Source organism: Toxotes jaculatrix, chromosome 7 (genome assembly GCF_017976425.1).
Source record: "Toxotes jaculatrix isolate fToxJac2 chromosome 7, fToxJac2.pri, whole genome shotgun sequence".
NCBI classification, from domain to species: Eukaryota; Metazoa; Chordata; class Actinopteri; family Toxotidae; genus Toxotes; species Toxotes jaculatrix.
This window is the reverse complement of record NC_054400.1, coordinates 15592826-15614983: the sequence shown is the minus strand read 5'-3', so window position 1 is coordinate 15614983 and position 22158 is coordinate 15592826. Positions and strand designations below refer to the sequence as shown.

Genomic DNA, 22158 nt, shown 5'->3' with positions numbered 1-22158 from the left:
GTTTGCTGAGGGGTGTCTGTCCCGGACCTTGGTTGCACTAAATAATCGGTCTGCTTATGTATAATATAGTTTTGATATGCAATGTATGAGACTGAAACCTTGATTCCACAGGCAGACATCAACTCTTTATGATCAGCTGTTTTTGGGGAGATTACTGCACAGTCACCAGTGTCACAACCATGCATTGCTCCTTTTGAAAGTGAGCCTGCAGGTCTCTCTCATGACAATGCTGACAGGACACCGTCGGACAGCAAAGTACTCGCAGCACTCAGCCAGGTGGTGAGGAGGCCTCATTCCAACAGTAGTGCCTGCAGCTCTGCCACGGCTGAGAGGGACCATATGTCTCATCTCTCTGGAGTCTGTCCATGCCTGGGACTGCCAAGCCGTTAGGCCTAACCCACATATGTGTCTTAATACTGTTAAGCACTAGGTCTTCAGGTGGTTAAGACATTGCTGTAATTCAGATCAAGAACCATTGTGTGTTCTGTATTTGCCTAAGAGGACAACAGATAAATGGCCACAGGGAGGTTCTCAGGGTGGTGGTATTCCCCGAGGACTTACACCTTCTTTACACAGGTAAGTTTGCTTTCTTGTGACAACATAATCAGTTAATCTCAGTGAAGTCAGACTACTGATGAAACACAATCTGAAAACCATAATGCTTTTTAAATCGGCACACAGCTATGCTTTGCAAAACACAGAAGCATACCAGTGTCCTTTGTTGTAATTTTAATGAGATTAACAAACTATACACTAACATTGAACCCTTTCATACACTGATTTGTAAATTTAGGATATTTTAAGTAATCGTTTTTAACGTCGTGAGAAAGAAATGGTCAAGCCACTCTACCAATAACAACTTCAAGTCATTTTATTACTTGAGCCTGAAGATTACCATGATATCAGGTACTATCGTGGGCTCCTACAAGCTATCAAATTAAGCGTGACATAAACGAGCTAACTTGTCAAAATCACAGAAAAAAAATCTTAAGCAGGGCGTTTTTCTTGAGCTGTTGTGGGAGCAGCTGGTGAGCTTGGCGTTGTTCCGCTTACCTTTGCCATGGAAACATTTTACCCAATCAGAGACAACCTAGCAGGACGCTTTGGAAACAGAAGCCAATCAGAGAGGCTGTTGTTGAACAGTCAATCGGTTTGAAACGGCAAAGCAAGCGTTTTCCAACTGACGAATATATGGGAACCGGAGTAAGTGTGGCAGCCTGCAAAGACAGATATATTTAACAGGTAAAACACATTTCCCGAAGCAGCTTGGTTATAAGTTAATGAAACAGCACTAACTACCTGCTCCAAACAGTTTAGTGTTTTCCGGTTTGTAGCAGCCACGAAGAAAACGTGTGTTTTGGTTTCTGCAGATTTAATGTTTAACGGGAGTTAAGTAGCTGTATTATTGTTGTGTTTTGTCGGCCGTTTAAACATTATATAAGGTTTGTCATGCATATTTAGTTACATTTCGCAGATAAAAGAGCCAGTTAGAGAGGCATGTAAAATGTTCAACGCTGAAATTAGCTTCAGGTTCTACAGTTAAGGAAAAAGTTGAGCCACTGATTTCTCTGCACGTCTTACTGTACTGAAATCATGTTAGACATTGCAGTCAAAGCCTTACCGCTGTTTGAAACACATTTTTAAATCTGTGCAAAACTTTATTTTATTTATTAAAGCCAGAAAAGAGGAGCTTATTTTCATATCTACTGGAGAATTGGTTGCTCTCTATTGAATGTTAAGTTTAAATCAGAAGCGAAGTTCAGCCTTGTGTAAAATGTATGGTTTATATTTTGTAATGTTACATGAACACATCTATGTATTTTTGTATATGATTAAAACTGCTCTTCAGCTTTGTTTTTATCTTTTTATCTTGTCCCATATAGTTTTTATAGTGGTCCCATTTTATATAGTCCCACATGTATGTTCTGTATATACAGTAACTTGTTATGTAGAAACTAGCTACAAAATTTGGTCCTAAATTGCCTTGTGTACAGTATAAACTGTACACTGGAAAATGTATGACTTATATGCGAGGCACTACAGCCTGACATTGATAACTCACGCTGTTGGTAGTGTTTCATTAAAATATCACTTTTAGAGCTATGTCTATTTTTGTTCAGATGTCGTCAGACGAAGAGGAACCAACCAGTCCTGTTCTGCCCAAGGACTCAGATCAGGGCAGCTCTGTGTCCTCTGAGCTTCAGGTGATTAAACATTTTTTTTAAAAAAAGGAAAAACACACTCGCAATTCATGTGCTTTTATGCTTCAGTCACATATCTCAGATCTGGGAATACAGCTACATTGTGTGGCACATCTTCACTGTGAAGTTGATTAGGACAAGAAGCATGTGCAAACAGATAATCAAACCAGTTTCAAATATACATCCAGTTTAAATCAATTATCCAAACCACTTATTTGTAAGTGATAACAAAAGAAAATAAACCCAAATTGTCTTTTAGAATTGCCCATTGCATTGTAAATCTTCAACAGGCAGTTTGGATAGTAATTTTGACATTAACTATAGTTTTCACTTCCCAAGTGATTTTCATAGTAGATGTCTGAAATGTTATCATAACCAATTGGAACAAAAATAAGAAACAATGAAAATAAGATAAAGCTTGTTTAAAAAAAAATTCTGTAACATATCAGTAGAAACTTGAGCCAACTGGTCTTTTTTTTTTTTAAACAACAGGATGAGTATGAGGAGCTCCTGCGGTACGCTGTGGTCACCCCTAAGCTTGAGACACTCACCACTGCTCACTTGCAGCGGTTGGGCACCTCGTATCTGTCTGCAGAGGGTTGGAGTTCCCAGAGAAAAGATGACACAAAATCACAGCGCCCAGCAGGTATCATGGGTTCCTCTTGAATGCAGGCCACATTCATACACGCACATTTCACTAAGCCTTTCTGACAGAAACACAACTTGAGCCCTTCCAGACACTGCCCCCATCAAATGATCAGCTGTCAAAAAGGATTTGGCATCACAACATGAAGAAAATGTAGTGTCGGTTTATCAGCCTCATATTTTCAGCTTGTAAACCAGTCTAGTCAAGATGCATATGATATCAGTCTGTCAGATTGTACCCCCTATCTCTTTCCCCTACAATACCCACATCTTAAACAGTCCATCAGCCCCCCACCCCCCAAGCTCTAGCTCCAGCTGCAGCTCTCATTGGAGGTTTAGTGCTTTAACTGTCATGGAGTAGTGCACAGGGATGCAGGAAGCAGACAGGCTGATTGGTAATGATCTTCTGGCTCTCTGCCCGTACTGCTCTTTAGAGTGCAGGCTTTCTCTTCTCCCCTGCAGTATTTAATTAAGATATTGACATAAGTGCATTCCTGGATGAAGACCATGCTCGTCTTATTCAGCATTGTCCATATCACCTTTTCTGTACTTAAACTGCTGCTTAAACTTTAGTTTTCCCACATTTTACTTCCACTCTTAATTTTTTACTCACTTCTTCCTTGTCACATTTTAGAAGCGTTTCCTTTCATCTATTCACCACTGTGCCTCTCTCGCTGATTTCCATCCTTCGTCTCTCCTGTCTTCTATCAGATACTGTCACTGAAGCTAAAGATGGGAGGCATTCTAGCAGGAGTGTGAGATCTTCACAGGCCTCCCCTGTGATTGTGGAGCCCCCCACACACTCAAGAGCCTTTCATGGTAAAAATGAATTAAATTACAACGAGACAAAATGGTGCTTGCTTTTTATGTAACTGTGTATTAATTTCTCCTAATATCAAATAAGCTCAAGAATACCAAGACTATCAAGTTTCAGTGTTGCTTCATTTTCTAGTGATATTCTGTCTGCCTGTTTTATCCTTTGCCTTGCAGCTGAGGAGATGGCAGGTCGGTCATCTAGCAGGGCGTCAGGGCTCTCAGACGCTCCCTCAGACATTTTACAGGCGGCGCCTGAGAGGTCTAGGCCAAACAGTCCATATCCCCTTGAGTCCGCAGTGACGGAGATGTTTATCTCCCAGGAGAACATAAGCAAGATGGAGAACATTCTGGACACATGGAGCAACAATCTGAAGGTTGGTCTGCCTCCTCGCGCTTCCACAGTCAGTCCGTTTACTGGCACTTATTTTCTCCCTGCTTGAGTGCTGATCATAAATAATGTTGTATGGCTATATATAAGGCTTTATTATAGCTGGATAATAACTTCTTTAACATGTATACAGTGCATATACAGACAGTGATGTGTTTCAAGCTTCAGCAGTTAGAGCAAAAAAAAAAGGCTACTTTGCTAGGTTTATTCTGGATCAATTAAAACAATGAAACAGAATTGCTCATTTTTAATTATAATTAAGAATTTTGCATAAGTGGTCAAATCTATGGAATAGTGTCAACAGAGCACTAATCGAGCCTTTGAAGAGCAATCCAGAAAGCAAATTATTAAATAATGCCGTTTCTGGCATATAACTGTTACAGCAGATCATTTACAAAACCTAAAATAGTGCATGGTGAAAAAAGCTAAGATGTTGCTGTAAAAAAAAAAAGAAAACCCTTTTACTCTGTTTATCTCATTGACACTTCATGTATCAGATTATATATCATTATAAAAATGCATATGTATGTCTGAGTGAATTAAATCCACATATTAAGTTCATATTGACATTTCCCGATACTTATGTAATTAGAAAGTTAGAATTAAATTAATTAAATGCAAGAAATGTGCATAGGCAGTGGTGAGGAAGAGGTCAAAGATTAGAAAGGTAATGTGAAGTATTTGAGTCTCTTTGTATTGGATGACAGCTCTACTCTTCCTGGAACCAGTGACCTTTTAATTGTGTCTCCTAGTGGAGTGATTTTGGAAGAGGTGGGTGGCTTCATGTGGGTGTCCTTTCTGCCCTTTTCCCCTGATGTGTAACAGCTCATTCATGAAGGGAAGATGACAACCAATCACCTGCTAAGCAGTGCTGATAGAAGAGTGGAGTTTGACCTGGGAAAAGGCAGTAGACCAATGACTGTAGTAGAGGATGTCCAGACTCTTTCAGAATTGATTGTTTGTGCGTCTCTGTTACTAGAGGAAGAAACCTCTGTCATTTTACCTTCCAAATAAGAAAGACATGTTCAGATTTGTGGATGTTGGTGATGTTTGACCCTGTAGAGACTTAGCTGAGGTCACAATTTAACCATGTACCTCTAAAGCCAAATATATGCTATACTTCTGGATTAGGGTAATGTGAAGGCTGCATGTGAAAGCCTGTTCTAGACCTCTGAATCCACCAGAGGTGTACCTCCTCAAAATGTAACTCAGATCCTGTGGCAGGACATTGTTAGATGTCTCCAGAAATGAATCCAACAAAACAAGGCCAAATGAAATCTGCTCAAGGTTCACATAGTTTGCACTTCCTGTTAGTGACAAAACGTCCGGCACATCTGTTAATCGCATGTTTGTCCATGTTTACCAAAGTAGTGTAATGAACACACCATGACAGTCCCCACCCTCTGTTCCCTAATTAGTCAAATGTACTGATGGAGCTACGGAAGTGGAAGCTGGCCTTCGTGGAGCAACATAAGCTGGAGATGAGGAAAGAGAAGGAGAGGTATGCAGCCCAGACAGCTGGCCTGAAGTCAGAGCTAGAGAGTCTGAAGGGGCTGCTGCACACCTATGAGACTTCAAACCAGAGAAAAGATGAGGTGACTACATGTGTATTTATTTGCTTTTTCCAGTACATAATATGGTTGTTTGGAATAATTACCAAACCGAACAATTTCCATCATAGTGAAGTTATAGTGTAGGACTGGGTGAGCATAATCCATGGCCCCATATCTCCATCTTTAGACTAACAGCTTGTTGTGTGATGTGTTCTCCTTCAGGTGATTGTGAACCTGAGCCACGTGTTAGACAGACAGAAAGTAAAGCTTGAAAAGATGAGGGCCTTCACCCACTGGAGACTTCAGCACACTGAGGCCAAAGAAGAGGTACAGACAATATTAAAGTAATGTAATGTGTGTTGGACACAAGCATCACACATAACATCTCAACATCTTATGATCACCTTTGAATCATCACATCACTCAGGACTTTAGGCTTTGATGTGTTTTTTTTTTTTGTCAGTTTCAGTCACATACTATAATTTATGTTTTTCTGTTTTCCATGAAATGATCAGTCTACATGATTTACTGACCCATACATTACTATGTCACATGCATGAAATGTTTTCAGTTCACTTCAGTTCACCTTTGCATGCCATACTGCATATCAAACTAAAAATGCATGAAATACCAATGACAGTTTTTTTTTTTTTGTTTTTGTTTTTTTTAATAGCTGTTTATGCCGTTTCTTTCAAATGGAAAATTAAGTGGATGACTCATATTTTTGTCTAAACCATGACACAGAAAGCTCACCACAAGAAAATGTACTGCACCTGCACACGAATGAATTATGGGTGTAATTATTCCCCTGTGAATATTTTCATGGTCTTGTGGTTCCCTGCCAGGCTCATGCTACTCAGGTAGCACAGCAGCACTACAATCTGCAGCTGAAGAAGAAGGTGTGGTTAGGCTGGCACTCTCTGGTCCAGAAACACTGGAAGGTCAAGGTGGAGCGGGCTTGCCGTGCGAGGGCTGAAGAGGTCTGTGCTCACCTGTCTGCAGAGTATGAGGCCAAGCTGGCAGAGGTAAATAAGCAGGTGAAGGACCTGCATATGAAACAGCGTGTCTATGGTGATGCCGCATTGCTCAAATCATACTTGTGATAATACTCGTAAACCACATACATAAATTTAGGGCAAGTATTCCCTTTCTTTCCATGTAATATCCATATTCATATGTAATAACCATTTTGACCAATACTTAGGAACTTTATCAATGCTAAGAAGAGGTCTGTTTATCCATAACATCAGGTGTTCTTGTCAGTATTATATAAACTGATAATAATTCTTTTCTTTCCTCTGCCACTTGTCTCCGCAGCACTGTGAGGCTATAGAGAAGGCTCAGGCCGAGATTCAGAGACTACGACTAGAGCGAGAGCGCTATGAGGAATCCATGAAGAAAGCCTTCATGAGGGGCGTATGTGCTCTCAACATGGAGGCACTCAGCATGTTCCACACTACAGAGGGACGACCAGAGCAATCGCCACTTCATGATCAGCATGGTCTGTAACAGGATGACCACAAAAACCTATCTTTAGAGAATATCCATCTTTTGAAACATCTAGCACATTAAAAGCTCCTCATCACAAGCTCCATAACTACATAAAGAGGCCCCTGCTCTATACAACAAACCATCAAAGCCTTGTTAGCCACGCCTCTGTGCTGTATTGATTCAGCGCAGCTATCAAGACGGAAACTAACAGAGAAAAAGACCGAAACACCATTTCTCCAACAGAGTGCAGTCTTGTGCTATTGACAGTCGTGTAGATTTATGAATGAGTGGTGTGGAAATGGATCTTTTCTTGAAGCCATGCACTGACTCATCTAATGGAGTAATGAGTCAGTGGTTGTGCTGGCTGAGGGGGAACTTTTCACAGGTCATAACCTTGATGTGGCACTGAAAGACTGGCCTGGAAAAGGCTTTTAATTCACAGGATGTCAGTTGTGAAGATTAAGAAGGACTCAGAACATTCATCCAATATTCAGGTTCACTCAGAGTAGTTTTCTGTAAATATATGTGTAAAGATTACGTTGTTCCAGAGTCTAATTCAGTTTATATGTTTTTATAGTTCCTTTGCCTCCTCAGGATGAGCCTCGCTCTTCTACATCAGCTCAGCTTCAACCATATCCCATCTCATCCACACGGTTCAGCCCAGTCCACTTTGACCACCCGGACCCTCCACCCCACAGTGAAACAGAGGATATGGTGAGACACCTCACTGAATCAGTCGATCCATATTCTAGTCTTTCATATTTAGAATTCTCTTAATTAGAATTTTGAATATGCTATGCTACTTCTATGCTATTTGTATTTTCTTTCCTTTTTTCTTTATTTTTATGATGTTACCTTTTATCACCATAAAGTTTGGCTCAGCTCACACTCATGTAGATGCCACTAAACAGAAGTATGTGTACAGTAGTGTTAAATTTTGCTGTTTTCACTGATTCTCTTTTCCTCAGGTTGGCTCTGGTACCCCTGTATCCAGGGCAGAAGTACTCCCTCCCACTACAGTGGTGCACAGCTCACTGCCACTTGGGGGCGCTGCAGCTTCCCACAAACAGGTTAGCATTACACGTATAGATAGGCTCTGATACAAGGGCCACTTGTTCACCTTCACATACAGTACAGTGTGTGCAACTGTGAGTGGTTATCAGCATGGCGAACAACACAGAATGACTCCAGGTCTCTACTGTATCATGTATTGTATTCATGAGTGTTAACTGTTTCAGGTCAGCGGCCGTGTCGTCACCGCCAGTCAACAAAAACCCTCAAAGACTGTAACGGCTCGTGTCACTGCACGACCTGACGTAGGCAAGGCTCCACGCAGCAACCTCCAGGTGCTGGGTGTGGCTCCGCCCATGAGCTCTGTGATAGTTGAACGCCATCATCCTGTTACACAGGTATGGGACAGTGTGCAGAACTACTACAAATTACTTTCAGTGCTTTTTTATGTGTATATCTTTAGCCATTTGTTTCTCTTTCATTCTTTCAGCTCACCGTCGGTCAGGCCACGGCTGCTAAATTTCCTCGCTCCTCCCAACAGGGCCAGAGCTCCAGCGGTGGCAGAGGCTCCTCCAGAACACACACCAGCACGTGCCACGTACACTCCATCAAAGTAGTTGACTGACCACACACACATATCTCTCAGAAGGTGTCGCTCACCTAGCCTAGATTTAAGATTTAACACATTCTATGCAACAATCCTAGAAATAGTTACCTTGGCAGGTACTTTCAGGTCCATTTTATTTTGATATCTTGGACTGAATATGTCCCTGCTCTCTACATTTGAAGTGAACATTAGATGATGGATGAGGATGATTTTTCTCAGGAGGGTACACACACGTGTTTAGAACGGCACGTGTAAATGTTTTTAATAATTATTACCAGCCAGACAGTTAAGAATTACAAAACGGACATTTATTTCTATGAATACTTTTTACTTTAAATTATGCACAGGTAAGACTGTACTGTAATGTGTAAAACCACATATTTCAAATATTTGTGCTATTGATGATCTCTACTGAGACCGACCCGTCCAACACCACAGGTTGTTTACTTTACTAAACCAAAGCCATATGTTAATGATCTGATGCACAGTTTTATTTTTCAAATAAATTATTCTACTGCTAACTTCCTGTACGGATCAGTAGTTGAAAATGACGTAAACATGGAATTAATCTTGTCAGTCCATATGTTGCCGTGTTTATCCTCATGAAATGCTGCAGCTCTTACTGCTGACATTCTCTGCCTCCATTCGAATCTTATCTGTAAGACAAATTAGCATTTCTGCAATAAAATTTTGGCAAACATCCCCAAGTAGCACAACTACATGTTCACATTTCCCTCAGTATATTTGTTTTGGGAAAAAAAAAGTTTACTGAATGTACCTGCAGCTTTCCCGTTCCCTGTGAGCATGAGGCCCTGGTAGAGTTCTTTCGTAGGGCTCTTCTGAGCCAACTCCTCCCCATGGAGCCAGATCAACAGCATCCTGTTCCCATGCTCTTGGTAGCTGTGCTGACCTGTGGAGAAATACACAGCACTGTACAGCCAGGAAAACAATTCACCTAATAAAAACAAAAATAAAGATTGCCTCTGTGCTCCGGAAGATAAAATTTTAAAAAATAAATAAATAAAGTAGCCAGTTATCCAGGAGTATTAATTTCATAGCCAAGTTTTCCTCTTAAGTTCAGGGATCTGAATCTCTAGCATTTTGGCTACAATAGGCTTCTGTAAAAGTGTTTCAGAGAGTCGCTAAAAGCACAGTCAAAAGACTGGTCAGTGTGTGAGTTGTGGCACCTGTCCACTGCTCCTCGATGGCAGACATTTGCTCCTTAGTGAAATCCCAGTGTTCTGCCAGTCTTCTCCAGTCTCCTGGTTTCAGGAGCTCATACGCCAGGCGCCAGGCCATCGAACAGAGCTGCCTGGTCTCATTGCGGTGGTCGAGTTTAAACGTTAGCGGATACTCGCTGTGAACACTCTCATTAAGCTCAGGGTTGGCCTGAAAGGGCAATTAAATCATGTCAGCAGATTGATAAAGGCCACGAGCCTCAGAGTGCACAGGGGCATGGAAAGAGATTATTGGAAAGACACTCACATACATGATTAGCAATATGAATGCCACAGTTAAACATTTTGAAAATCAAGAAGGGAAGGGAATCGGGCGTATCCATGGTAAATTGGCTGTCATTTTCTGGTTGATATTTCTGGTTGTGAATCATCTTTTTTTTTCACCATGGATGCCCTAATAGTATTAGAGGAGATTTAGCTAATCTAGAATGTGATGTTAGGAAATGAATCATTTGTGATGAATGTATTTATTGATTGATTTCAAAGCTTCAGGAATGGATTAATCAAGTATCACTTCACTATCTCTCACCTTCCTCCAGGCGTAGTATCTCTCTGCTTTGATGATCATGTCCACAATAATCGCCTCATTTGCTCTGGCTGCCACACCCAGAGCCGTCTTACCCTGCTGCTCCCAGTCCAACATGTACAACAAAACACTCAAACTTTAATTAGAACTATAAGGTATCAAATTTAGATCTTTTAAATTTGTTAGAATTCTTACCCTATCCCGGAGTGCCAGATCCAGCCCGGCTTTAAGAAGCATGTCCACAACTTCTATTCTGCCCACCTCTGCAGCAAGATGCATGGCAGTCTGGGACCTCTAACAGTTCATAGCACAAGACAGCACAATGCAGCATATATTCCCTACTTAACGTTGATATAAGTTGGCTGACACCTTATTTTACTGTGTTAGTTGGGTGGTCATACCTTATCAGTGACATTTATGTTGCAGCCAGCATCCAGTAGAGAGTGGATGACAGGGATGTGAGTGTTCTTCACTGCCAGGTGGAGAGGAGCCTCTAGGTGCTGAGAGCAAAAATATCCTGTTACACAACACGAGCCCAAAAAAAGTGAACTGTTTATTTCAGGAGCAAATGTGTAAAATTACAATGATATGCATCCAGGCAGTGTGTCAGCAGCACAGCTAATATGTGTGTGTGCGCGATCTGAAAACTTTACTGAAAGAGTGTGCTACTGCCACCTAGCTTGTGTTTGCTTACCTGATTCTGAAAGTCAGGACTGGCTTTGTACTCTAAGAGGATTTGGACAAGAGATGTGTCTCCTCTTTCTGAAACTGGATGGAGAGCGCTGCATTTGACCTACAAGAGAGGAGAGTTGGATGTATACGTGTATGTTTAAACAAAAATAATTTCATTTACCACACACATATATTTTATGCTGTAGTATCAACAGCAGGACACTGTAGCAGGGATTTAATTGTATGAGTCAGCATAGTGCCTTAATATACCGTTGTTAGGATGTTGGGGTCGCAGCCAGCCTCCAGCAGGGTCAGGACACATTCTTCCTGACCGTTGTCTGCAGCCTGGTACAGAGCTGTCTCACCATCCTGTAAAACCGAAGATCAGTCAATAAAATATAGTAGTAGTGGTGGACAACCACCACAGAAACAGATCATTTTTCACAGGTAGACCACATTTTAAAATGACGTAGTATGCTAACAAAATTTATGAATGTTATTTAATGTTTAATTAATTGCCAACAATTCATTTTTATATTGGTTTATGCTGATTTAGCTGGGCAGTCTTTTTTTTTTAACATTTTTTAAAATTATTATTTTGATTTGATAACAATTTTACAATTATGTTAAAATGAGTGACTGTCATTGTAACATAGATCCTTTCCATCATGAAGTACCTATCCTAGTCAGCAGAATGTTTGACCAGAACCACTACCAGTCAAAGCTGGAGTTGCTGGAGAAGCCACAGCACAGTTTACCCTGTTATATAATAGTAACCAGTACATGTTTGATACATCTTAATTAATCCAAAGTGGAGCCACCATCCAGCAGTGGATTAGCCAGTGAGCACACACTGTCACAAACCAAACCGTGATAGAGAGGATGTTTACACTGATTGTCTACCATATTGACTTCATCCCGAGTATCAAAGCTCTGCAGCAGCAGTTGGACGGCGTCCAAGTGGCCATTCCTGGCAGCTAAGTGCAGGGGCGTGTCCCCTCTCTGACAGAAGGGAGGGAGGGAAACAACTCTCATCAAAGAGTGTTTGACTTTGAGCTTTCTAGCAAGTGTGACACAGAAATATGCACTCAGGCGCATGTGAGCAGAAACAGCCATATACTGTAAATAGATGCACCAAAAAAAAAAACAAAAAAAAACACACAAATACGTCCATACACGCACCTTGTTGGGCTTCATGGTGGCCATTTTGTATGGCTCCATCAGCATCTCTAACATTTCAACACACCCATGCTCTGCTGTCAAAGCAAAGACCCGGTGCCCCGACTGAAATGTAAGTCAGAACTGAGTACAAACAACAGCATAAATTGCGTGTACTTTGATAGTTTTAAATAAGTGAACTATACAGTTGCTTTATGAAAAATTAGTGTCAAGTTGATACCTGGTCCTCTTTGTCTAGTTCTTTCATCTGTAGGTCATTAATGATATACTCAACAATTTCAGTGTGGTTGTTGATAGCGGCACAGTGCATAATGTTCAGTCCCTCCTGAGGAAGAAAAACAATCAAGTTATAATTTAAGAAACATTTTCAGTTTAATCAAGCAGTGTTAGTCTCCACTGTTGTCAAAGAAATTTAACTTGAGTTGCACCAGGAAACAAAAGGATGTATAACAAGAAGAACAAGTGCGTCCGCCCTGAGGTTTGTAACAAGATGAGCATACAAATGTTAGATTCAAAATCCAGGATAATGGAAATTAATCACCAAGTGCTGGAGGAGGAACATGTTTTTGTTTTTTGTTTTTTTCTAAATGTTTCACAAAACAAAAAGACAAATGGCCCAATTTCTGGGTATTTTTCTCAGTCATTAAAATGTAAAACAGCAGAACAAAACTTTACCTCGTTCTCAACCTTGTATTCAGCCCCAGCCTGCACCAATAATTTCAGGATCTCCAAACTGCCAAACCAGGCAGCCAAATGAATGGGTGCCACACCGTACTGTCAGACGCAGAACACAAAATGGAAAGTTGTGATTACTTAACAATATTGCATAAGCTGTTGTATTGTTGGCTCAAGTCTTCAGATGTAGGCATCTCAAACCCTCTCACCTTGTCCTTTTGGTCCACTTTGACCCTGCGCTGTAGAAGAACCTGAACAGCTTCCTTGTTTTTGCCAGCCACAGCGTAATGAAGGGCAGTCCTGTTATGCTGAAGCAGACAACTCAATCAGTGTGTGATTTCTCCAAAATGACCAGCCATTGAGTCTGTTTGGCATCATACAATGCAGTGTAATGAGATGCAGAGAGAGAGTTTGTCTTTTTAGACCCACCACATTCCTCGCATTGGCATTCAGCCCTTTTCCAAGAGTCTTCATGGTCTCCACATCATTCCTCTTAGCCGCTTCCATAAACTGCTTCTCAGTATCGAGCACTACACAACACAGCAGGCAGGAATGTTTTACCATATGGCTATTTACACCTGTACTATATTCTTTACTATACACAACAGTATGTATGAAGCTTAACTGATGTGTGAGGAATTTACAATGGCATTTGGGCCAACACCTCAGAAGGATCTCTTAAACCGAGATGAGTGCAGTTGAGGAGATCGTTTCAGCCTTGTGCAAATATAGTGTGTTACTTGGAAAGAAACTGTCTGGCCATAGTCATTCCACCACAATGAATAACTAATGATTAACCCCAGCTTTAACAGTATTAACTCAAGGGTTCTATTCTGAAGAGGGAATTTTGCTCTATAATGTCCCATGCTTTTTTCCCCATTCTGTAAAGCCGCTGTCGGTTTATTTATTTTCCACCTTTTCTCAATTTGTTGTCCTTGTGTACTCACACATCTCTTTGTTGTCAAAGCTGCTGTCCGTCTCTTTGTCCGAGTGCTTGTTCATTATGAAGTCAGCAAAGCCCCTCACAGTCTCCTCTCTCATCCACTTTCGAGGGTCCAGGTTCTCCTTCTTAGGACAATGCTTTTGGATCATTGCCCTCAAAGCCAAAGCTCTTCTCTCCATTGGGAATCTCAATGTGGGCTTGGTCTATTGTAATAAACAATCTAATATAGGCACTGAAGACAAACCAAAGTGTCAGTAGAAACTAGTCACACAAAAGAAAAATGGAAAAACCCTGTTTTACTCAGTTACATGTAGATCCTGTCTTCAAACAGTCAACAGCAAACCTCAAAATGGAAGTGTACTCCTAAGTTCTTAATGCTGGAGGGCTGATCCATGTTTACTTTGCTGGCTCACACCCTTGAGAGACTGCTGATAGTAAGAGGGTTCATTTAATGTGACACACTTGGACCTGTGTTACACGACTGTTAGGTGGCACGAACGTGGCTTCATTTTTATCATGCCTCAAGTAACATGAAGGTGTTATACCAAGTGTTTTTTCAACTTTAATTTCTATGAACACACTGCCATATTTACAAAGGATTAACATAATGCTCAGGTAGCAGTTTAACTTGTTTGTCCAGGAAGGTTAGACCAGTTACACAGACTCTTTTTCAGCAATGTTTCATATTCACACAGCCTGATGCAATACAGTGTATTTCTGCTGGCTACTGTGCAGCTCCACTAGGACCAGGTGTTTTTCTGATTAAAAAAAAAAAAAAAAAAAAAATCTTAGCTAATTCAGGACACAACCCAGCAACCCTCCAGTCAAAAACATACTTCAAACACTCTCAACCACTTTTTAGTTAAAAGTCGATTAAGACTAACAGAGAATGGATGGTAATTAATTGTAAAATAATAAAATAAAATAAAAAATACCAGTATTCATTTATTGCAACTTCAATTTACATGATAGATGGATTCTCTTATCTTCATTATTAAACATACAAAATTATCATTCACAGACAAAATAAATATAACTGGATCACTGGAAATATCTGAATAAAATAACTTGATGCAGATAAATTAGAAAAAAAAGCTGGAAGTTAGCATTTAATAAATATCCTAATGTTCCATTTATGATACATTGAAATAAATAATAATTTGGCTCTTCATTGAGTACCAGAAAATAGGCAATTGAGATGAAAATGGCAGACAGACAACAAGGTCAGTCAAATCTCTATTAATTTGCCCGAATTTAAATTAACTTAAAGCATTTGTATTTTCCATCTTTCCGTTTTGAGTATGGCATATTAAATAACAAATAAGGCAAGGGCAAATGCTTAATTTCCTAATTCAGCTATCTTAATTACAAAAATAGATTTTTGAGGAGAAACACTGAATATGGCTTTGAGTGCAGTGATTGTGAAGACAGTTTGAGCTGGAGAGCCCATAACATGACTAAAACCTGCCCAGAGAAAACAGTTGTGTTTCATTTCCTATACAAACAACCCCGAACACACACACCTTCTCCAGATGAGGATGTGTGCATGACTGTCACCTGAAGAACTTGTCGATGGTATTACGAGGACCGAAGCCTTTAGCTCTCTTTGAAGGAGGAGAGGAAGGCGATTCCTGTCTAAAAGTCAGGAAACCAAGACAAACAAAAAAATTTTATCAATTAAAACATTCCTTGTTGACCTAGTTGTAAATTCATACTATTTTACCTACAGTAGATGGTTTATGTAGAGACCACATGTCAACATTTTGTGCAGCAGCACTGTGTGATCAAGCAGTCTAACCTTTTGCTTTTGCCTTTACTTGCTTTTCTCGGCAGGAGATGGCCTCGATCTGTGAACAGGGACAGATGGATAGAAAAAACTCAATTTTTATCTCTTCTCTGACAAAAAAAAAATGACATCCACTGAGGAGGTACACAATTGCAGCACCTCTTCAGGGATATAAAGAGTGCAATTTCTGAGGCAGGATTGTTTAAGAGGAAACCAGGGTGCAGTTCATTGTAGAAAATGAATAGGTGAGAAAGTGATTTAGCCATTTCCAAGACCAGGGCAAAGGGAGCCCCGTGGGGTGAAATGAGATGTCGTTTCTCTGTAGGAATCGATACAAACTTCTCACACAATGTCACTGTCAGTAAATCACAAGGTCATAGGTCACAGACATTCTCCTGAGCAGACATTCCTTCTGTTAACTCTAAAGATGTCACACAGCCACAGCTTATACATGTGACTAACAGGACTGTGTCTGTCACCATCAGAGAGATACACACTGCCAGACTTTAAAGCCATGCTGGAAATACCAACTTACCTCAAAGCATACCAGAGAAAAAAACAACAAAATGGTGATGATGAAACACAATGAAAAAAGACCACAGAATATGTTAAGTGAGGAAACGCTGAACAACTTCTTTTAATACACACACACACACACTCACCTACGGCCTTGCTATTTGTAACTGCGGGTGGATTTGTGGGAGATGATGTCTGCCCCCCCAGCTCATGTAGGACCTCCTGGTTCAGGCAGAGGTCAACGTGGTGGTTGAAGACAGTGAGGTCATCAGTGTCCTGGGTCAGCTGACATACAGGGCAGACGAGGACAGGGCCTTTACCATTACATGCCTGAGGCTGTTGCGAGGCCACGGTTTTGTTGTCACCATTGATCAACGAAACCGTTTGAACAGAATCCTTTTTCAAGCTCTGCTGGTTTTGATGATCAACTCGGTTCAGTTCTTCACTGTTCTCCGCCTTCTCTTCTTCACCCTCACACTCCTCCCTCCATTTTTCCACCACCTTACATTCTTTATGGTCACTCTCCACATCCAAATCTGACTCTGAGTCAGGATCTGTGCTTAGGTTGGGCTTTGTTGAAGATTCACTGAGACACTGGTCTATATGTGTGTTGAAGACATTCAGATCAGTCGTGTCCACCTGCCTGAAACATACAGGACAGGTGAGGCTCTCTGACACTGTGCTGCCACAGCCTGATGTGGATGCATGGGCCTCTACCTGGGAAACAATGCTGTGATCTTCTGAGAGATCTGTGGTTGTACTCTTGTGTGCTTCTACTGATGACTCTACACCCTTTTGAGCATGAGAGCCTATGGAAGTAAGTGCTTCCTCTTGCGTGCTTGAATTCGCTGCCTGGAGTTGCAATCTTCTGGCATGGGCCCTTTGGAAGAAAGACTGTTGGGGTTCCTCACTAGTTTGGTCTCCCTCTAACCCCCTTTGCTTGCGCCGCCAGGGAACTTCCTCTAGTTTCTGACACTTCTGCGTTTCGGGAGGACAAGCAAGGGTCCAGGTTTTGTCAGAATGACTGGAGAGATTCTCTTCCTCGGGTTTTTGATGCATCTCCTGGATAGAGCCACCAGAGTGCATTTTGCCAGGCTGAAGAAAGCCAATGATGCTCCTCTGCAGGGGCTTTTTATCATCCAAACTGACAAAAGCTGAAATTCGAACACCTACGAGTACAAACACAAAAAAAAACAAATTATCTGGAGAAAACTTGGAAATGAATGCCAACTGTGTCATTATTTCCACATGCAGCGTGTCACAGATCATTTAGATTTATTTCAAGCTAGTTATATTAATTGATATGTCAGTTATATTGCTAGATGTAATTACCCATGAGCCTCAGTCTGAGTGGCTGGGGGCTTTCATTTTCTATTTCAGTTTTCAGTAGGTCCTTAGCAACAGCAAAGATCTCATCCACTGTAGCAACAGCATACGGCAGCGTCAATGCCCTGGTTTTCACCTCGAAGTTCACGTTCTTAAGCTTCAGTGTTACCGTTTTACCCTTCATGAAAACGAAGAAAGCACACAGTTGAATTCATATCAGGAAAAACAGTTAAGGTCATTTCTGTCTTTTTTTTTCCTCAACAACCTCTTCATTACTAACGTAATCAATGGTACTTTATGGAAGAGACATAAATAGAAGCGAGATGTAAACCTGTATAATCTGTCATATCAGTGACTGATTTGTCAGAATGCATTTTCTAACACGCCACAAAGCGCTTTCATAGTAATGTGATCATCTCCCAGGGAGACATTTCCAAGGCTGATAGTAGCCCCTGCTGTCTCCTTAATGGCTCTCCATTTCCTCCTGCTATCAAGGCCACATTGGGACCCAGGCAGGGGGGTGATGGTCGTGCTATAGGCCATCCTGTCCTTTGTGTATCGATTCGAAAAGCAATGAACAGGTTGAAGTAATTGTATGAGATTTGGTTTGGAGTCAGGGCGATTCTAGGGTGGCCAAGAATAAGAAGGTATTTCTTTTTTCTCTTTCTTCCAAAGGACTCAGAGCATCTTTCCATAATAATGCTGTCGATTTCTGTTCAAATATTCCCTTTGATTGTTTTCTTTTGTAATTTCCTTGAGACAGTCTTTTAGACCTTTAAGGCAACTGAGCGCAGTCTGTAGCAGCCATAAAATAAAACCACACGCATGGTTGACGTAACCAGGACAGTGTCTCAGATCAAACGTTATACTGTGTAAGCCAAAAATGTTCTCATTCTAACCTACGTGTTCAGAATATGCGCACAGGGTTATTGCATAAAGAAACCCATTCTGACATTCAGTACCTTCAGATCCTCTTTCTTCATGTCTTCTGCTAAATCTTCACAGAGCTCCCTGCATAAAGAAAATTGTTCCTCGGCTTTACTCAGTTCTTTAAATGTCCTGTAAAAATAAAATGTCACAAAAGGAAATGGGTTTAAGAGGATGGATGCAAAAAAAAGAACCATTTCAATTATGTCAGTGTATTTATGCCTTATTTAAAAAAAAAAACAACCTTTCTGTGCTCATGCTTTTTCTTTCTTCATGCCTGTATGAAAGCAAAGACAGTCAGCATTATCTCTTCTCTCTCAGCTGGAGTTTTTTTTCCCCATTCAGTTGTATTGAGTTTTACTGAACAAACAGACATTACCTTGGTATATATGTGGAGCCCAGACCCAGGGAAACCTGCATGAAATGATGCCAGGCTGTTTCCGAGAACAACAACGACAGCAGTGCCATCTGCTGACCAAGATGAGAACAGCTACTGATGCCCAGAGCATTTAGCATCTTCTCACTCACCTTCCCTATGCCAGAAACCTGGAGGAATACACAAAACCACTTTTATTGTTTTTAAATATTTATATAGGTTTTCTTTAAACCATCTTTCCCCTGTCTGTAGCACATCATCACTCACTTCACACCGCACCTACCAGCACAATTAGTAGTACAAAAACTCATGATTACATTCTTTCCATAATAATTCAACAGCCACACCACAAGGCTCTGTTTATGTTTAAGGCTCAGCAATGTGTACTGTACTTTGCGAACTGGAAGATCCTGGACAAACTCCATGACTGCTTTGTTGGTGGAGGGGAGTCTGTACTGGCCATTGGGCTTGTTCTTGTCACTGCACACCTTGGCAAGCATCGTGTTTGGAGCAATGCCTGAAAAGTGTAATTGAAGGTGTGTTCGTAAAAGAAAAGCTGGTAAGACATATGCATAATGTTGACCATAATTCTAAACAACCAGACAGGCTTTGCAGACTTCTATTAAACACGAGTGAACAAGTAGTTTCCTGTACTTTGTATTTTTAAAACTTAACTTTAAAAAAGTGGTGAGGGAAAGGAAACTTGAAAAGCTGATTACATGTTATATTTCTCCTGTGGAACTAAAATAAAAAACAAAATGCTAGACAACAGCATGGCACTCTCAGTAAGGGAAAGTGATAGTTACATCATTATAATACAATTATATAGAGAGACAATAAAGGACAGTGTTTTATCAATCACCTGCGCTGGCAGTCAGCATGGTCTTCTGCTCAATGCGGAAGCGCATCTCTCTCACAGCTTCTTCAACAGATGTCCCAAACACCTCGAAAGCACCACCACCAGCAGCGACACCATCAGAGCCCGGCAAGAAGGGAGAGGAACTCGGGCTGTCGTCAAATAGGACTGGAGAGAGGTCTTTCACCTCTGGCACTGCCTCTTTGGGTAACCCAATCTTCTCTTCACCTTTACAGAGAAGAAATGGTTTCACAATCAGATGGATTCCTGGTGTATGAGAATTTATCACGTAACAGTAACGTTTCATTCCAAGTAGTCATGTCGACAGTAAATGTGGCAAAAGATTTATAAAAAACAATACACCACACCATTTAATCATTCTATATTTCTGTATCATTAAGCCCTGCCTGAAGGGGTGCTGCTGGCACGAAAGCGATGTGTACGAGAGGACTCGGGCCAGCTCTGCCTCTGTTCCAGGTGGTCTGTAAAATCCAGATAGGCTTCATCCAGGCTCATTGGCTGGAAGTGAGGATCATAGTCTGCAAAAATCTCCCGGATCTAACAGACAAATATAAATTCATGAGCACCTGTTAGTTTAAGCAAGAAGCCACAAAAGGGCTGAACAGCATTTGTTGTGTCTAGATGTATTCACCTCTTTGTGTGTGTATGTGTGTGTTTTGGCATCGCTCTTACCTCATCACTCACTGCTCTGTATTTATCAAAGTTAGGTGGAACAATGACTAGGTTGGGGCAGAGTTTCTTTGCAATGAAGCCAGGCATGGCAGCTCGGACTCCGTACTTCCTAGCATGGTAGTTAGATGTTGACTGAAAAATAAAAGGGTGAGATCTAAATAAAGCGCTTTTACATAAAAGAGGCAGAGATACAAAACTCTCATTTGAAAGCTACATTTGTTGGGAAGTCATTCATATAAATATCAGCATTGCTTTAAATATTAATGATCTATAATTTTACAATAATGTATTGTGAAATCAATTTATAATATCAGGTATTTCATAATATATATTTATATGAAGACTTATTCCTACACTGTAATTTGAGAAAATGTGGTATCACTGCATTATACTATGAGAATAATGGTCAGGAGATTTATAATGGTGTACTGTTGTAAATTGTACTTTGTGGCCAGTAACCTAATGCACATAGATTTTCTATTACTACTAATACTACCACAATTTCTCCCCTGAGTTGCTTGTGTTACAAAGTTAAGTGTCATGAGGGGTTATTCTGCTCAGCATCTGTTTCTGTCATGTAAGATATCTGATGCACCTACACAAGTAGAAAATGTGTTAATTAGAAATTACTGCCATGATTGTGTTTATTTCTCAGGTAATATATATAAACCCACAAGCATGCTCATGGATCCTACAGCCATGGGCTTGTCCTTCAGCTCAGGACAGTCTCTCATCTCCACAGCAGCGTAGAAAGCGTCCATGTCCACATGTACAATCACGCGGCTTAGATCACGACTCTTCTCCAGCGCCAAGGCCACCCTATCCACCTACACGGAGAGATTTTAGCAAAAACACTTAAGTAGCATGATGTTTGAAATGTAGATTTTTCATTTGACAGCACATCATATTTGCCTGCATATGTGTTTTTAAGGAGAGTCAAAAAACCAATGCCAACTTTGCCCAATTAAGGTAACGACGTGTTACCTGAGCTTGTGCTTTCATTAACTGCTGCTCTGTGATCTGTGCCTTTTGTAGCATCATTTTCTCAATGCGCTGGTTCACCTGCTGCTCTCTCTTCAGCTCATTCTCATAAAACCTTGAGCCCTGCAAGGGAAGGACAAGGACAAGGAAGAGCTGCAGATTCTGTAGCACAGATATAATGAAAAGCTACTGTAGTACATCTGTTTTTTAGGACTGTATGTCATTACACCGGGGATATGGGACTTTCACACAAGGTCGGACACAATCTGTAAAAATGGACCTTACATTTCATGCTGTCCACAGCACACTGGAGCCTAATTTGTACTTTTGTACACATCCCTTTGTTAAGATTCTCGCTGGTTACACAGTTGAGTCATTCACACCATTCTGACACAGGGGAGACCGCTTGTGTAGATGACTAGGAGCATGTATGTGTGATGAATTCTTTTTATGAATTCTTTCTATGAATTGTATGAGTTTACCTTGGATGTTTCCATGATGATCTTGTTAATCTTGTCTCTGTCAAGACCCTCCATACCGGCCTTGTTGTCATTGAGGGCCATTCTGGAGAGGAAGCCCTCTCCTTTGGTGGATGTAACCCCTTTCTCCATGCTGAAGAAAGTCGTTTGTTTTTTGGGCAGTGTGGTCCAATTTATGATGATATGAACTCTCCTCTAAAGTTAGCTGATAAAGCTGTAGGATATCGTAGCTATGTTTCCCATTATGTGTGCGCCTTCTTTGCACTTTGAGGT

General features: G+C 40.8%; 3 protein-coding genes across 4 annotated transcripts; 1 reads left to right on the top strand and 2 right to left on the bottom strand.

The window, feature by feature from the left end:
- Window positions 1-1146: 1146 nt before the first annotated feature.
- Window positions 1147-8941, top strand: poc5 (POC5 centriolar protein homolog (Chlamydomonas)). Its single transcript, XM_041043298.1, has 13 exons — window positions 1147-1242; window positions 2121-2204; window positions 2694-2847; window positions 3558-3665; window positions 3837-4036; window positions 5469-5645; window positions 5826-5930; window positions 6449-6628; window positions 6921-7104; window positions 7672-7808; window positions 8063-8164; window positions 8333-8503; window positions 8596-8941. The coding sequence occupies exons 2-13, from the start codon at window positions 2121-2123 to the stop codon at window positions 8728-8730; spliced, it is 1737 nt and encodes a 578-aa protein (XP_040899232.1). The 5' UTR covers window positions 1147-1242; the 3' UTR covers window positions 8731-8941.
- Window positions 8942-9232: 291 nt separating this feature from the next.
- Window positions 9233-14272, bottom strand: ankdd1b (ankyrin repeat and death domain containing 1B). Of its 2 annotated transcripts, none has more exons than XM_041043299.1 (15): window positions 13950-14272; window positions 13432-13532; window positions 13212-13310; window positions 13003-13101; window positions 12548-12652; window positions 12331-12432; window positions 12052-12150; window positions 11419-11517; window positions 11171-11269; window positions 10878-10976; window positions 10672-10770; window positions 10480-10575; window positions 9900-10101; window positions 9491-9622; window positions 9233-9368 (listed from the first exon to the last, which is right to left on the bottom strand). In XM_041043299.1, the coding sequence occupies exons 1-15, from the start codon at window positions 14122-14124 to the stop codon at window positions 9313-9315; spliced, it is 1662 nt and encodes a 553-aa protein (XP_040899233.1). In that variant the 5' UTR covers window positions 14125-14272; the 3' UTR covers window positions 9233-9312. The 2 variants fall into 2 exon arrangements, with proteins under 2 accessions (XP_040899233.1, XP_040899234.1); XM_041043300.1 differs by having other exon boundaries at window positions 12602-12652.
- Window positions 14273-14937: 665 nt separating this feature from the next.
- On the bottom strand, window positions 14938-22158 carry polk (polymerase (DNA directed) kappa). Its single transcript, XM_041042405.1, has 14 exons — window positions 21889-22158; window positions 21410-21529; window positions 21100-21252; window positions 20426-20557; window positions 20140-20290; window positions 19739-19960; window positions 19269-19393; window positions 18880-19046; window positions 18745-18777; window positions 18536-18632; window positions 17580-17751; window positions 16394-17416; window positions 15744-15792; window positions 14938-15580 (listed from the first exon to the last, which is right to left on the bottom strand). The coding sequence occupies exons 1-14, from the start codon at window positions 22015-22017 to the stop codon at window positions 15499-15501; spliced, it is 2655 nt and encodes an 884-aa protein (XP_040898339.1). The 5' UTR covers window positions 22018-22158; the 3' UTR covers window positions 14938-15498.

Excerpts from the sequence above, each read along its gene's own strand:
- ankdd1b (XM_041043299.1), bottom strand. The coding sequence starts at position 14,124 with ATGGAGAGAAGAGCTTTGGCTTTGAGGGCAATGATCCAAAAGCATTGT. Across the intron at positions 12,151-12,330 it reads CCACCATGAAGCCCAACAAG|AGAGGGGACACGCCCCTGCA; the intron begins GTGCGTGTATGG and ends CCCTTCTGTCAG. Across the intron at positions 9,623-9,899 it reads CATCGAGGAGCAGTGGACAG|GTCAGCACAGCTACCAAGAG; the intron begins GTGCCACAACTC and ends ATTTCTCCACAG.
- polk (XM_041042405.1), bottom strand. The coding sequence starts at position 22,017 with ATGGAGAAAGGGGTTACATCCACCAAAGGAGAGGGCTTCCTCTCCAGA. Across the intron at positions 19,047-19,268 it reads AGGATCTTCCAGTTCGCAAA|GTTTCTGGCATAGGGAAGGT; the intron begins GTACAGTACACA and ends GTATTCCTCCAG. Across the intron at positions 17,417-17,579 it reads ACTCAGACTGAGGCTCATGG|GTGTTCGAATTTCAGCTTTT; the intron begins GTAATTACATCT and ends TTGTACTCGTAG.
- poc5 (XM_041043298.1), top strand. The coding sequence starts at position 2,121 with ATGTCGTCAGACGAAGAGGAACCAACCAGTCCTGTTCTGCCCAAGGAC. Across the intron at positions 5,931-6,448 it reads ACACTGAGGCCAAAGAAGAG|GCTCATGCTACTCAGGTAGC; the intron begins GTACAGACAATA and ends GTTCCCTGCCAG. Across the intron at positions 7,105-7,671 it reads GCCACTTCATGATCAGCATG|TTCCTTTGCCTCCTCAGGAT; the intron begins GTCTGTAACAGG and ends ATGTTTTTATAG.